Consider the following 16,305-nt stretch of genomic DNA (forward strand, 5'->3'; position numbering starts at 1 on the left):
TTGTTGAACTCTAATTGCAGAAGGCGTATGTGTTTCGTATTTGTGGCATGGGGAGCTCTGTATGGTGGAAAATCCTGACACTCCAATGTGTGTCCCTGACTGATGATGTTCAATACCCATTGATCCGATGTTATCTGTTCCCAGCTGCTCAGATGTTGAGAGATCCTGCCGCCCACTGGTGATACATGGGGCGGAGGAACAGTTGGCAGAGTCAGGATGCCCTATTGACGCTTGGAGGCGTCCCTGCCCTGACGACCCTGTCGTCCACGTGAGCTTTGGCGAGAGAAAGATTGCGTTTGCGATTGACGCTGATAGTACTGATTACCGTACTGAGGCCTGTACGATTGTGATTGTTGAGTACAACGTTGTTGTTGGTAACCACCTCTTGCGATGTGAAGCCTCTTCCTCTTGCTCCACGGAAAGGTGTCTTCCTATATTGTAATGTGCCCAAGGACCGAGCCGTCTCAGTGTCTTTCTTTATCCCCTGTAGAGTATCATCAACATGTTTCCCAAACAACATGTCACCGTCAAAGGGTAAGTCCAAGATTTTATTCTGGACTTCTGGACGAAACCAGGTCGCCCGCAACCAACCCGGTCGTCTAAGAACAGCTGCTCCACCAAGAGCACGGAAAGCAGTGGTAGCGATGTCCATCGCGCAATCTATTATCTCCGATGAGGAACGTTGTCCCTCCTCCAGGAGTTTCTGGGCCTCAGCCTTAGGATAGTCAGGGAGCTGGTTTAAATATGGCGAGACGTCACTCCACATCTGACAGTCGTATCGTGCCAAGATCACTAGGGCATTGGAAGCCCTGACCAGCAAACTAGCAATAGACGAAAAACGCTTCCCTGCGTTATCTAATCGTCTACCTTCTCTGTCCGGTGGAGCTGTAAGAGGAGCAGATGGATTGCGTGACTTTCGCTGAGCTGCTTGCGATATCACCGAATCCGGTCTCGGTTGGCCAACAAAGCAAGCTAGACTGTCATCCGGCGCCTTATATTTCTTTTCCAAGCGCGGAAGGACTGGAATGACCGTAACCGGCGCCTGCATCACCTTCTTTCCCTCTTCCCATATATGTTCCACAATGGGAATGGAGCGAACAGCCCTGCGATACGACTCCTTGAAACCATATAAAAAGCAATCCGTGGAAGTTGACGGCATGGTGAGCTTAAAACGTGCTGTGGCTCTATCCATTAAGTTATGAAAACCTCCCACGTCCGCAGGAGGAGAGTCAATTGGGTCCGGTATTGGGGATGCAGGATCTGGAATAACATTGATTCCATTCCACATCAGGCTCTTGAGCCTGATTATCTCCTTCATCGTCCTCTGAAGTGTCAACCTGGGTAAGCTCTACCCACTGAGGAACTTCTACAGCCTCCTCTACATGCTGTGGCCATGAAGAACAAGCAGCCGACAATTGAGATTGCTCCTGCGCCTGTTCCTGCACTGGACGCGACACTTGCCTGCTACGATATTCCTCCAACATAGCTCGTAGGTCCGCAAGCAGAGACAACGGCATTGAGACTAAACCCTGCTGGTTCGGAACATCCTGATATTGTACGCGATCCTGCTGCTGTTGTTGTCGATTATAAAAATATTCATTCTCTGGCTCAGAGTCATGAAACTTTAGGTGCAATTGTGATGGACTATATGCATCCCCAAATTCACCATCTTCATCATCCGAATACTCTTCCTCGTCAAACAATAATGCCGGAGGTAATGGATCTACCTTCCTCGGCGAAGTCATATCCAGCGTAATGCGTCTTTTTCTAGGGTGCTCAGCCCTCACTAAGGTCGACCCTTCCATCGTCGACGGTGGCGTCGTCGAGGACAGAATAGTCATCATCGACGGGATAGTCGTCGTTGACGAGATTGCCATCGTCGACGGAATTGCCGTCGTCGACGTCTTCGTCGACGTGGTCGACGCCTTCGTCGACGGTGTAGATGTCGTCGTCTGTGGTAAACTCGACGACGATGTCGTCGACGAAGTCTTTGCTTCTTTAACTTTAGCAGCTGAGGAAACCTCCACAGCTGTCTTCCTCAAAGTTTTAGATCCATGACTGATGGGATGGCCCAGCCAAGCCATCATCTTTCTTTGATCTTGGTACCGGCCTCTCCCTCTCCTTTTCACTTCCGTGAGGAGATTCGCCAGGCCCAGGCTTGCCAGACCTGTCAGTGGTCCCACGCACAGCCTTCGAGGGGGGTTCCAAAGAAACTGAAGCAGATGACCTACCCCTCTTCAGTGACCTCTTCGAAGACGTAGTTGAAGCAGCATCCTCTTCATCACTGGAAATAATATTATCTCTCGACTTCATCTTCTGTAACCACGTCAGCAGACGCCCCTCACGGTCACATAGGGTCTTGGTTGAAAAGGTTCTGCAGATCTTACAGTCTGCCACCTTATGATCTGGGTATAAGCAGTATATACAATCCTTGTGCTTATCCTCAGCAAAAAGTCGTTTTTTAGAACATGTGGCACAAGGCCTGAACAGGCTTTTATTCTCCTTGTCCGCCATTGTATAAAGATGTGAAGAAATCCTGTAAAGATTTAGTAGAAAACAGTACCTGAAAAGAAAACTAGAGCAGAGCTCTATGGAGACTCCCTATCACCAAAGTGCGGTAGAAAATCTGAGGCTCTGAGCTTTCTCAGGAAGGTTCCACAGGGTGAGGCTGTTCGGATTGGTTGGTGCTCTACATTTGGGACTTTTTTTTATAAAAGGACACCTATAGGCTACAAAATAGTATAAGGCCTAGGCCTAATTTTTCCTCTGTTGTACCTCTTTTGGTTATATATATATATATATATATATATATATATATATATATATATATATATATATATATATATATATATATATATATATATATATTTTTTTTTTTATTACCGAGGCTCCCATTCCGACGACGGGGAATGATACAAGCTATGGGAATCTATGAAAGTTCCAATACTGGAGTAACTTGGACTTACTAAAGACCCTGTATGGTGCAATCCCCTCTGAAATAAACCATGCTCCCATGGTCATGACCAAGGCCAAAGTGGCATTCTATCACTCTCTCAGATCCACTATCTACAGTAGGACATAGACACAGGGAGGATTTATTAGGATTTGACATTGTGCAGTTTTCCTTTTAGATTTCTCCAGGTAAAAGGTAGGGGTGGGAGTTGGCGCAGTGACCAGCAAACACTCCAGGGTAGTCTGAGCCTCCATAATATTAACTCATTCTGAATATCTGCGATGGATGGACTCTGCCTGGAGGACCATACAGACACAAATAATGGCAGACTGATTGTCCCGTAGCACTTTCTCTTACATGAGATAGGCTGCCCGTTACCATGGGATAAATAAAAGACCCTCTAGGCTCTACCTGGGGATGTTCAATCTAATTTCAAGGACCATCTGAACTGCTAAGTGTCAGGATTGTAGGGTGGCGGAAGAGGTTGACTGGTGGGCCAGGGGATGTCAAGCTCGCACAAAACAGGCACGGGTTAGAGGGTTGCAAATGCCCACATAGACTATGCACATTGCCAACCCCCTGCCCCTATGACACATCCCTCTGATCACCCCCTTCTGACCTGTCCGCTGACATCCCCAGGTTGAAAACTAGGTGCTCAGTAAACAAACCCTTACATCAAAGTTTAGTCTCACAGCAAACTCAGATGTAAGATTACCTAAGGGTATTTAGAGTGAGCTATGTTAGAGGAAGCCCCAACCTAAGGTCTTGGCTGTTTTGAACCTTCCCCTCCCGATTTTCATCCTCCCCACACAACAGTGAGGCTTTCTTGATAAGGTGTTAACATGCTTTGTTCCTTCTAATCTGAATATTCCAGAAAGAATATAGAAAACACAGATTAACGAATGTGACCTGGACACAAGTAGGCATGTGCTTGCCCACTCTACCAGGGCTCCTTTTCCTGATGAAACTGACCTGTACTCTGCAAAGACTGCCTGCTGCCTAGCATTTCTTCTGAACTATAAAGGAAGGGGACAAGTCACATAAGTAAAACTGAGCAGGCTTGTGTTACGGATACCAGAGTCAAAACTCCACAGTAAGCTGTGCAAACTTCCCTATGCAAAGAACTAAGGTACAGTTGAACTCTCATATACACCACCCTATGAGAGCAGCAATTGTCTGTCACTCCCTTTCGTCCCCAACATCCACAGTATCTCCTAGATAATGTAATTTGTGTTCATTGTGGGATCCCCAGTGTCTGACCTTCCTCTGCTTTCCCAATGTAAACAATTGGCCCACCAACCACCTCCGAAATAGGATCCTCAAACTGTCGCCACAAATCTTCGAGATCGATAGGGAGGGGAATTCAAACATCTTGGGGTTGATGAACAGCATGGATTTTAAAAGGAAAGACTTGGGAGGTAAGAGCCATATGGGAAGGGGAGAGCACACCTGTAACAAGAGCATTAGGAGACAGTAAACCACTTGAGGTTTTTGATTTCCCTGCACATACAGTTTGGGTATATCCTCAGTAAACCCAAAAATTTACAACACCCACTAATCATGGACGTAGTGGGCACCTCAGTGGTGAAGTTAGGATTTACGATTACAGAAGGGTAGCTTCACTTACACGTTTGCAACAGTGATTTTTCATGGGTGAGCTTTGGTTTGGATTTGAAATGCAGCTCAGTCTGAATGTACGCCTTGGGCTTTAGCTCTCCTGACTGAATCATCCGTTCCTCTTGCAGAGGCCTTTTCATGGAGAGTGGCGTGAAAAAGGGTCCATGGGGCTTGCCACCAACCAAGGAAAGCTGGATGTCCCGGTTTATAGTAGAGGTGCCAGGATGTTGTTGGATTGGCCTGCCAGGTCTCCCCCCCATAGGGGACATTGGCATCATCTGGAGAACTTTCCCAGAGGAGTTTGGGCTAAGTCCCTCGTCTCTATGTGGCTTGGCATGTAGTAATGTAGGTGATCGTTGGAGCGGGGACTCCGGACTGGCTGTGTTGGGCTCCTTCTTGATTAGGAAGGGTTTAGCTTTCTTCTGCAGAAGCTCCCTCAGGGTGTCGATAGGAGAGCCATTAACAGACCACTCAGTCACTCCCATCTGGCGAAGGTGGGAGCGTGCATGACTGGAAAGCCCTTTGCGGTTCTCAAAGTACTCCCCACAGAATTCACAACGGATATCACGCACTGGTTCCACACGTGATGCTGTGAAAGAAAAGTAAAAACAGTTTAGTTTTTAAATTAAGACATCTGCAGACCCAGGCTTACGGGCATGAATGTTAAGAAACTTTAGTCCAGTGCGACTACCAAAAACTATGCTATACGTTATTTATATACAAATATGCATACGTGCTAGAGCTAAAGTGCAACAACAAACGTTCACGAATAACATTCACTCGTGCTGAATTACTGGTACAAGATTATGCGTTTGTTCTTTCGCATCACAATACGGGCAGCAGATATTGCATCTGTCTCACTCCTTCATAGAAAACATGCATTTAAAAATGGAGAAAAAAGGGAGGCATTCTGACCCTTGCGTACAACGGCATGCAAAGAGGTCGCTATACATGTTAAGTCAAAGAAGAGGAATTCAAAATAAAGGGGCAAGACTACTTGCATTCATAACATTGGCCCAGTCTCTGCAAAGCAAAAGGCTGCAGACAATGATGCCCAATTCATTCCCCCTTCAATCCCTCCTACACCCATATATGTTTCCAACATCTGATATTTATTGGCCTAGGACTAAATCGGGTCCCTCAGGAGCTGGACAACCCTCAACTCCATGGTGCAAGGGCCTTTGCTAGATCTTGGTCCAGAAAGAGTGCTTTTTAGGTTTCGCCTCGTCGAAAGCGGCGCCGCGCAGCTTTTCGGCGCAGGCGAAATCTAATGTTTACACTATGTGGCTTGGGAATCCGCCCTCTGTTCCATTGGCTAGCTCCATAAATGGAGGCTAGCCATTGGAACAGAGATCTGTCCGTCATGGCCGGAGCAGATTCGTGGGCGTTCCCGGCCATTTTTACTCATCCCGCCCCCTTGCGATCGTCACGCGGCGGTGGGCGGTGTTTATTTTTACAGCTTTGTTTTCCACCATTTCGGAAGTGTCCTTTGTAGGGGTGGGTTGCGCGATGCCCCGTTGTCCGTTCCCGCCCCCCCCCCCGCTGTTAATTGATTTCTAACATCAACCTCCTAACGAGAGAGGCAATGTCGTATTTCGGAAAACAATTATTTTACTTGCGAGATTACGCTGTTTTGGAGTTGTAGGATTTCGATTAATGTGGGGGTGTCCACCTCTGATAGTACCCATATTAGGTCAAAGCATGAATGAGCTGCAAGCTGGGACACACTTTGCCATGCTCTTGCACAACCCTTTTACTCTTGCAGTAACATTTTAACATTCACGAGTAATTTTCTACACCTAACATGGCTGAATACGTCTAAATGCGGTCTAGTGCTGAATACGACTATGGTACCGAATAGTAGAGAGTGACGTCACAAAGCCGAAACCCTTACAGCCAATAGGCAGGCGCGCAGCACGTTAGACCGTTCTGGAAACGTCGACTGCACGCTACCTAGCTCCCTTTTCTTACGAGGCGGCGTGTTGGAGGCCACACATTGCTCAGCACCAAGCGACCAGCCCGGAAACACCCCTAATCCAGCCATGTCTGCCGTTAAAGCTCTCAACCCGAAGGCCGAGGTAGCTCGGGCGCAGGCATCTTTGGCCGTAAACATCAGCGCTGCTCGTGGGCTGCAGGACGTGCTGCGGACCAACCTGGGCCCGAAAGGGACCATGAAGATGTGAGTGTTCTTCCTGCTGGGTTTAGGGAGGGGGAAGAGGATGCTACGCTACTATTCGGAGCGCTATTGTGCTATATATGGGTTGGTTATGTGCCCAGGTCTGCGCATGCGCGCGGCATTGTTAAACTCTGATGTTTATGGTTGCATAGTACTCGTTGCAGCCGAGATGACCGGGCTAATAATGAAGTGATGTTTACAAACTATGGTGTGAATACAGTGCCTGGAAACACACTAACATGGAGGTTTGGGAACCCAACAGTTGGAAACCCCGTGTTGTGTGTATGTGTGGGAGCCATAGAAATAACGGCCGCAGTGGAATAGCTGCATCGAAGAAGGACCTGAAGGTCATAGGAATAGAAGACGGACTTCAGAAGTGGCGGATGTGAGTTTGTGTCGCTAGGTATAGAAACGAGTGTCTGGAAAGCTTGGAAGTTGATAGTGCGCAATACTTGGGACCTGAATTTCCGCGTGTGAACCCGACTTGTAGAAGTTCTGGAATGGGCTTCCTCCACAGAACATTTAGAAAACAATTTGTTGAACTTGTGCTCTTGAAAACCAGTTTTTACGTAAATTTGCTAAGACGCCATAGGCCACGGAGGGACAGTGCTGTTCTTCCTCTCATCATTTCAAATGGGCTGATTCCTGTGCTCTCCCTAGTTGTTATTCTGAATGCCCAAATCATTTTCTTTACCTCCATTTTTCAACATAACTCGTTGTTGTTTGCTAGTTGTATGGTTCCTTTCAACACTCTGTTGAACCTTTCCACCGCTCCATTACCTGCTAGGTAGTATACAGATGTGGTTTTATGTGTAATACCGTTTCTATTGATAAACTTTTTGAAGGCAACAGATGTGTGTGGCTCTGGGTGGGTGTGTCTGGCTCTGGGTGTGTGTGGCTCTGGGTGTGTGTGTGGCTCTGGGTGTGTGTGTGTGTGTGTGTGGCTCTGGGTGTGTGTGTGTGTGGCTCTGGGTGTGTGTGTGGCTCTGGGTGTGTGTGTGGCTCTGGGTGTGTGTGGCTCTGGGTGTGTGTGTGTGTGGCTCTGGGTGTGTGTGTGTGTGGCTCTGGGTGTGTGTGTGTGTGGGGCTCTGGGTGTGTGTGTGTGTGGGGCTCTGGGTGTGTGTGTGTGTGGGGCTCTGGGTGTGTGTGTGTGGGGCTCTGGGTGTGTGTGTGTGGGGCTCTGGGTGTGTGTGTGTGGGGCTCTGGGTGTGTGTGTGTGGGGCTCTGGGTGTGTGTGTGTGGGGCTCTGGGTGTGTGTGTGTGGGGCTCTGGGTGTGTGTGTGTGGGGCTCTGGGTGTGTGTGAGGGGCTCTGGCTGTGTGTGTGAGGGGCTCTGGCTGTGTGTGTGTGGGGCTCTGGCTGTGTGTGTGTGGGGCTCTGGCTGTGTGTGTGTGGGGCTCTGGCTGTGTGTGTGTGGGGCTCTGGCTGTGTGTGTGTGGGGCTCTGGCTGTGTGTGTGTGGGGCTCTGGCTGTGTGTGTGTGGGGCTCTGGCTGTGTGTGTGTGGGGCTCTGGCTGTGTGTGTGTGGGGCTCTGGCTGTGTGTGTGTGGGGCTCTGGCTGTGTGTGTGTGGGGGCTCTGGCTGGCTGTGTGTGGGGCTCTGGCTGTGTGTGTGTGGGGCTCTGGCTGTGTGTGTGTGGGGCTCTGGCTGTGTGTGTGTGGGGCTCTGGCTGTGTGTGTGTGGGGCTCTGGCTGTGTGTGTGTGGGGCTCTGGCTGTGTGTGTGTGGGGCTCTGGCTGTGTGTGTGGGGCTCTGGCTGTGTGTGTGGGGCTCTGGCTGTGTGTGTGGGGCTCTGGATGTGTGTGTGGGGCTCTGGATGTGTGTGTGGGGCCCTGGCTGTGTGTGTGGGGCTCTGGCTGTGTGTGTGTGGGGCTCTGGCTGTGTGTGTGGGGCTCTGGCTGTGTGTGTGGGGCTCTGGGTGTGTGTGTGTGTGTGTGGGGCTCTGGGTGTGTGTGTTGGGGCTCTGGGTGTGTGTGTGGGGGCTCTGGGTGTGTGTGTGGGGGCTCTGGGTGTGTGTGTGTGGGGGCTCTGGGTGTGTGTGTGGGGGCTCTGGGTGTGTGTGTGGGGGCTCTGGGTGTGTGTGTGGGGGCTCTGGGTGTGTGTGGGGCTCTGGGTGTGTGTGTGGGGCTCTGGGTGTGTGTGTGGGGCTCTGGGTGTGTGTGTGGGGCTCTGGGTGTGTGTGTGGGGCTCTGGGTGTGTGTGTGGGGCTCTGGGTGTGTGTGTGGGGCTCTGGGTGTGTGTGTGGGGCTCTGGGTGTGTGTGTGGGGCTCTGGGTGTGTGTGTGGGGCTCTGGGTGTGTGTGGGGGGCTCTGGGTGTGTGTGTGGGGCTCTGGGTGTGTGTGTGGGGCTCTGGGTGTGTGTGTGGGGCTCTGGGTGTGTGTGTGGGGCTCTGGGTGTGTGTGTGGGGCTCTGGGTGTGTGTGTGTGTGGGGCTCTGGGTGTGTGTGTGTGTGGGGCTCTGGGTGTGTGTGTGTGGGGCGCTCTGGGTGTGTGGGGCTCTGTGTGTGTGTGGGGATGTGGGTGTGTGTGGCTCTGGGGGTGTGTGTGGCTCTGGGGGTGTGTGTGGCTCTGGGTGTGTGTGGCTCTGGGGGTGTGTGTGGCTCTGGGGGTGTGTGTGGCTCTGGGTGTGTGTGTGGCTCTGGGTGTGTGTGTGTGTGGCTCTGGGTGTGTGTGTGTGTGTGTGGCTCTGGGTGTGTGTGTGTGTGGCTCTGGGTGTGTGTGTGGCTCTGGGTGTGTGTGTGTGTGTGTGGCTCTGGGTGTGTGTGTGTGTGGCTCTGGGTGTGTGTGTGTGGCTCTGGGTGTGTGTGTGTGGCTCTGGGTGTGTGTGTGTGGCTCTGGGTGTGTGTGTGTGGCTCTGGGTGTGTGTGTGTGGCTCTGGGTGTGGGTGTGTGGCTCTGGGTGTGGGTGTGTGGCTCTGGGTGTGGGTGTGTGTGTGTGGATCTGGGTGTGGGTGTGTGTGGCTCTGGGTGTGTGTGTGTGGGGGGCTCTGGGTGTGTGTGGGGATGTGGGTGTGTGTGGGGATGGGGGTGTGTGTGGCTCTGGGTGTGTGTGGCTCTGGGTGTGTGTGGCTCTGGGTGTGTGTGGCTCTGGGTGTGTGTGGCTCTGGGTGTGTGTGTGGCTCTGGGGGTGTGTGTGGCTCTGGGGGTGTGTGTGGCTCTGGGGGTGTGTGTGGCTCTGGGGGTGTGTGTGGCTCTGGGGGTGTGTGTGGCTCTGGGGGTGTGTGTGGCTCTGGGGGTGTGTGTGTGTGGCTCTGGGGGTGTGTGTGTGTGGCTCTGGGTGTGTGTGTGGCTGGGTGTGTGTGTGTGGCTGGGTGTGTGTGTGTGGCTCTGGGTGTGTGGCTCTGGGTGTGTGTGTGTGGCTCTGGGTGTGTGTGTGGCTCTGGGTGTGTGTGTGTGGCTCTGGGTGTGTGTGTGTGGCTCTGGGTGTGTGTGTGGCTCTGGGTGTGTGTGTGTGGCTCTGGGTGTGTGTGTGTGGCTCTGGGTGTGTGTGTGTGGCTCTGGGTGTGTGTGTGTGGCTCTGGGTGTGTGTGTGGCTCTGGGTGTGTGTGTGTGGCTCTGGGTGTGTGTGTGTGTGTGGCTGTGTGTGTGTGGCTCTGGGTGTGTGTGGCTCTGGGTGTGTGTGTGTGTGTGTGGCTCTGGGTGTGTGTGTGGTAGTAATTGCTGTCTGCTGAGCTCGTCCGTAGGGTACAATAGGTCTCACATTTGCGAGAGATTAAGCTAATGGCAATGTAAATGACAATGCCATTTATTTATCTGTTTTCAAAACCAACACATAATACAAATTGTCATTTACAATGCCAGTAGCTCTAACTGTTCCAAAGGCGAAACCATTGCATTGTAAATGCTTGTTGTAATTTGGTGTAAATCTGTTCAGTAGTTTTGGAGTTATTAAAGAAAATAAGATGTGTATCTAGAGACGTGGATCCACAACTGTTCCCACGCGCCAACGGCAATGCCGTTATGACTGGCCACAACCTGAGAAAATTGCACCTGTCATTTTGTTAATTAGAAAACAGTGGTTTTATTTTCAATAACTAGGGGTTGAGGATATTTAACGTCACCAAGACTAGGCCACTACAACGTCAACAGAACAAACAAACGCCAGTGCGGACTGTTTAGACAACACAATTTCAATTGTGATCACACAACTTAATTATTGTGATCACCCTTTTAATTCCTCAATGTACATAAATTATACCATTTTGTGTAAAACTGTCAATGACAGAAACATCTTCATGTCACAAATACAATGTCATGTTACAAACCCTACATCGAATAAACGGTAAAGCATTGAGACAATAGTGAATTAATATACACAGGGGAAAAAAACATGTAACACTCAATGCATTTGTGCTGAATTTGAAAGCAACCAAGGAGAGCAAGGTTGAATGCCCTTACTGAGCCCCTCCTTAATTGGCTTTTAATCTAGGAGGATCAACGTTGCTGTTTCCTTTACTTTACGGCCTCACATAGGGATCGAACTATTCAAATTATTTTCCACCAACAATTCCCTGCAGACTCTAAATCTCTTTAACAGACACTCCCTTGATATCAAGCTGTCAACTTGGAGCTTCAAACCCAACTTTGATTTGGGGTTCTCTTAAGGACCCAGAACTTTAGGAAAAGAAAATGCTACTTATCAGTATGCATCTGTTCTTGGCATGTAGAGCTGCAGAGTTACACATTATGCATAGATGGCCACCTAGTGTTGGGCCCGGATGTTTGCAGTTTGTTTTGTTGTAGAAAAGTCTTTGGAAGTCACGGGATAGGTGACTCCTCCTTTGGATGATACTGCGCATAGGCATCGGCTCCATCCCCAGATTGTTTTTCGCCATTAAGGAAGTGATGAAGCTGTACAAGAGGTAGGGATGTCCATGTGATTTGTATCTAATTAAGATAATACGGGAACAGATAAAGGTAGCCGGGGAGGCAGGTGGGCGTGTGTAACTCTGCAGCTCTACATGCCAAGAACAGATGCATACTGGTAAGTAGCATTTTCAGTTCGAGGCATATGAGCTGCAGATTACACACTGTGCATAGATTGTATAGCAGTACCCACCTTTAGCGGCGACCACCAGTATCTGTTGCAGTTGTTTGAAAAGAGTTTTTAGTACAGCCTGGCCCACAGTGGCTTGTTGTTTAGTTTGCACATCTACACAGTAATGCTTTGTGAATGTGTGCGGTGTAGACCATGTGGCTGCTTTGCATAGATCATCTAGGGGAACGTTCCCTAAGAATGCCATTGAAGCCCCTATTTTCCTTGTAGAATGGGCTTTTGGAGGAATTGTTAATGTACGTTTGGCTTTGTGATAACATATTTGTATGCTTTTAACAATCCACCTAGCGATCCCTGATTTTGATATGGGATTGACTTTATGTGGCGGTGAGAAAGACACAAAAAGCGGTTTTACGAAAAGCTTGTGTTCTTTCAATATAGTATAGTAATGCTCTTTTTACGTCTAAGGTATGTAGAGCTCTTTCTGCGACTGTTTGAGGCTACTGAGATTGATTTAGATGGAATGGTGAAATGACTTTAGGAAGGAACTTAAGGTTAGTACGAAAAACCACTTTGTTATGATGCATTTGCAGAAAGGGTTCTTGAATGGCAAAAGCTTGTAGTTCACTAACTCTTCTGAGAGAAGTAATGGCTACTAGGAAAGCTAATTTCCAGGTTAGGAATTGCAATTCACATTTATGTAATGGTTCAAAGGGAGGTCCCATTAATCTTGTGAGAACCATGTTTAAGTTCCACACTGGTGCAGGTGGCGTCCTGGGAGGAATTATTCTTTTGAGTCCTTCCATAAAAGCTTTAATAGCTGGAACTCTAAAACAAGCATTGGAAATGCAATAGGGCTCGCAATAGGAAAGTTTGAGCTATTGGTCTTAATTGTTTTTTTTTAATTTATGTGTTATTTTTTCAAATAGTTAAATTAATAGCTTTGTCATTTACAATGCCAATAGTTATAACTTTCGCAAATGTGACACCTATAGCATTTGTAATGCAACATGTTTTGTATTTATGTGACTTATATGTATTGATATTACAAATAACGCTTTTAATTTTTTTAAATACTTAAATAATTTATTTAATTTGTAATGGCAATAGCTTAAATTTTTGTAAATAACTTTTGTGAAGATTATGTTCATTGTATTTTATTGTGACGAAAATCCAGGGACAGAAGTGAAATATTAACATCTTTTTGTGATTTGTAATAAAGCGTGAAAGCTTGAAAACAGCTTGAAACATTGAAAGAACATATTTGAACCAGTGATGCGTGGTGGTGCTGTGTGGTGGTGCTGAGTGGTAATGTGGTGGTGCTGTTGTTGCCCTGAGTGATGCAGTGGTTGCCCTGAGTGATGCAGTGGTTGCCCTGAGTGATGCAGTGGTTGCCCTGAGTGATGCAGTGGTTGCCCTGAGTGATGCAGTGGTTGCCCTGAGTGATGCAGTGGTTGCCCTGAGTGATGCAGTGGTTGCCCTGAGTGATGCAGTGGTTGCGGTGAGTGATGCTATGGTGATGCAATAGATAGAGTGAGTGCGATAGATAGAGGGAGGGAGGGTGATAGAGGGAGGGAGGGAGGGAGGGCGGTAGAGGGAGGGAGGGAGGGAGGGAGGGAGGGAGGGAGGGAGGGAGGGAGGGAGGGAGGGAGGGCGGTAGAGTGAGGGAGGGAGGGCGGTAGAGTGAGGGAGGGAGGGCGGTAGAGTGAGGGAGGGAGGGCGGTAGAGTGAGGGAGGCGGTAGAGTGAGGGAGGGAGGCGGTAGAGTGAGGGAGGGAGGGCGGTAGAGTGAGGGAGGGAGGGCGGTAGAGTGAGGGAGGGCGGTAGAGTGAGGGAGGGCGGTAGAGTGAGGGAGGGCGGTAGAGTGAGGGAGGGCGGTAGAGTGAGGGAGGGCGGTAGAGTGAGGGAGGGCGGTAGAGTGAGGGAGGGCGGTAGAGTGAGGGAGGGCGGTAGAGTGAGGGAGGGCGGTAGAGTGAGGGAGGGCGGTAGAGTGAGGGAGGGCGGTAGAGTGAGGGAGGGCGGTAGAGTGAGGGAGGGCGGTAGAGTGAGGGAGGGCGGTAGAGTGAGGGAGGGCGGTAGAGTGAGGGAGGGCGGTAGAGTGAGGGAGGGCGGTAGAGTGAGGGAGGGCGGTAGAGTGAGGGAGGGCGGTAGAGTGAGGGAGGGCGGTAGAGTGAGGGAGGGCGGTAGAGTGAGGGAGGGCGGTAGAGTGAGGGAGGGCGGTAGAGTGAGGGAGGGCGGTAGAGTGAGGGAGGGCGGTAGAGTGAGGGAGGGCGGTAGAGTGAGGGAGGGCGGTAGAGTGAGGGAGGGCGGTAGAGTGAGGGAGGGCGGTAGAGTGAGGGAGGGCGGTAGAGTGAGGGAGGGCGGTAGAGTGAGGGAGGGCGGTAGAGTGAGGGAGGGCGGTAGAGTGAGGGAGGGCGGTAGAGTGAGGGAGGGCGGTAGAGTGAGGGAGGGCGGTAGAGTGAGTGAGGGCGGTAGAGTGAGTGAGGGCGGTAGAGTGAGTGAGGGCGGTAGAGTGAGTGAGGGCGGTAGAGTGGTAGAGTGAGGGGGTAGTGAGACGAACCAGGTTCTATTATTATAACAAAATGTATGTTTATTAAGTTCTTGCGTATTTACTTCATTACTGTTTCTCCAGAGAGGTAGGTTTCTTCCACTCAAGTGCAGTAATCTAAGATTGGCATTTATGCAACTGTGACAGTCCCAAACTAAGTATGTCTAGCAAGTGACATTGACACTCCTCAATAGCCCCAAACAGCCAAGATGCGGGCCATTGATTAAATCGCAGAGATTGTGAACTATTTGGACAAGAGCTGAAGAGCAGGATGACTAGATCCTTCCGGATAAGTAACGAATAGTTTCTTACCTGTCGGTGTAGTTTTGCAGCTTGAAGATCTTTCTGGATTCACTATGCTGTGCATATTCCTCAATCTGGTGGTTGGGTCCGGAATCGTAGTCTTTTCCCATTTTTTTTTTTTGTCGTAGCCCAGGTGGGCGTCGACGTCCCACCATTTGGTGTACCCTCGGTGACGTCGGCGTGCTTCCGGCGGAAGCTACCACCCTTGGGCGCCATCTTCGGATTCTTTTTTCTGTCTTTTTCTTTTTGTTTTTGTAGTGAATCCATGGCTATGTTTGTTAATCGTTTTCCAACGTTAGTATTTCCACGTATCATGTAATTGTTCCCACTTGCTTTCTTTTCCATCTGTTTCCACCCTCTTTACAAGCCTCATCTTTCTGGCGGAGTCGGGTGGGTTCGTTAGTGAATCCAGAAAGATCTTCAAGCTGCAAAACTACACCGACAGGTAAGAAACTATTTGTTTTAGCAGGGTAAATCTTTTTAGTTACTGGCTTGCCCATGTAACTGTTTGCGAAGGACACGAAGAACGGTTTTGTCTTCCTGTGCTCCTTCGTTCTTTCAATGTAGTGCATCACAGCCCTTCTTGCGTCTAGGGCGTGGAGCGACCTCTCAGCGCTTGTTGTGGGGTTTTGGAAGAAGCTAGGGATCTGAATACTCTGATTCATGTGGAACCTTGACACCACCTTTGGCATGAAGTGAGGGCCAGTTCTCATCACGACCCTGTCACTGTGTATCTGGATGTAGGGTTCCTGCAGTGTGAGAGCCTGCAGCTCACTCACCCTTCGTAGCGAGGTGATTGCTACCAGAAAAGCCGTTTCATTGTCAACATTTGCAGTGATGCTTTATGGATGGGTTCGAAAGGTGCTTTCATGAGCTCCGTCAGTACCACATTTAAGTTCCAGGCCGGCAGCGGCATTCTTTTAGGCGGCGCTATTCTTTTAGCTCCTTCCAGGAATCTCTTTACGACTTGGGATGTGAAGAAGCTTCTCCCTGTTTCTCCTCTTGTGTATGCCACAATCGCTGCCAGGTACCCTCAGCGAGGATGAGCTTAGTTTAGCTTTAATTAGGTGCGTGAGGTACCTTAGCACCGTGGATTCCTTGGTCAGTTTCCTTTGGAGCTGTTTCTTGCAACACCATTGAGTGAATCTTTTCCATTTTTCCCCATAGCACTTGCGTGTGCTGGGCCTTCTTGCCTCTCGCAGCACCCGCAGGGTGCTCTCTGGTAGTTTTAGGTGTGCGAATTCCAAGTCCTGAGGAGCCAGGCTGAGAGGTTGAGGCTCTCTGGCTCTGGGTGCAGAACTTCTCCGTTTTCCATGGAGAGTAGGTCTCTTCTTTTTGAGAACTTGTGGGGTGGCTCCTGCGCCATCTCCATTATCTGAGAGAACCAGGTCTGTCTGGCCCATTGTGGTGCCACAAGGTTGAGCATCATGTTGCTCTTCATGCATTTGTTGAGAACCCTGGGGATCAGTGGTATCGGCGGAAAAGCGTAGGCAAATGTTTTTGACCAGCTTATCCATAGGGCATTCCCCTGGGACAGTGCCTCTGGTTGCCTGGATGCAAAGTATTGGCATTTTGCATTCCGGTGTGTTGCAAATAAGTCTATTGTTGGGGTGCCCCATTTCCTGAATAGACTCTCTGTTTCCTGACTGTTGAGTTCCCACTCGTGGGACGCTGAAGTCTGCCTGCTGAACCAATCCGCTTCTACATTGTCCTTCCCT

The 16,305-nt window shown here is 49.7% G+C and overlaps 1 protein-coding gene across 12 annotated transcripts in view; it reads right to left on the reverse strand.

Moving 5' to 3' along the window:
* WIZ (WIZ zinc finger) overlaps positions 1-16,305 on the reverse strand; it is a 731,163-nt gene that overhangs the window by 165,395 nt on the left and 549,463 nt on the right. For all 12 annotated transcript variants that reach the window (XM_078681999.1, XM_078681984.1, XM_078682013.1 and 9 more), the window contains one exon: positions 4,581-5,159. In XM_078681999.1, the coding sequence (XP_078538125.1) occupies positions 4,581-5,159 (579 nt within the window). The remainder of the gene's footprint in view (positions 1-4,580; positions 5,160-16,305) is intronic.

Source organism: Lissotriton helveticus, chromosome 1_1 (assembly GCF_964261635.1).
Source record: "Lissotriton helveticus chromosome 1_1, aLisHel1.1, whole genome shotgun sequence".
NCBI classification, from domain to species: Eukaryota; Metazoa; Chordata; class Amphibia; order Caudata; family Salamandridae; genus Lissotriton; species Lissotriton helveticus.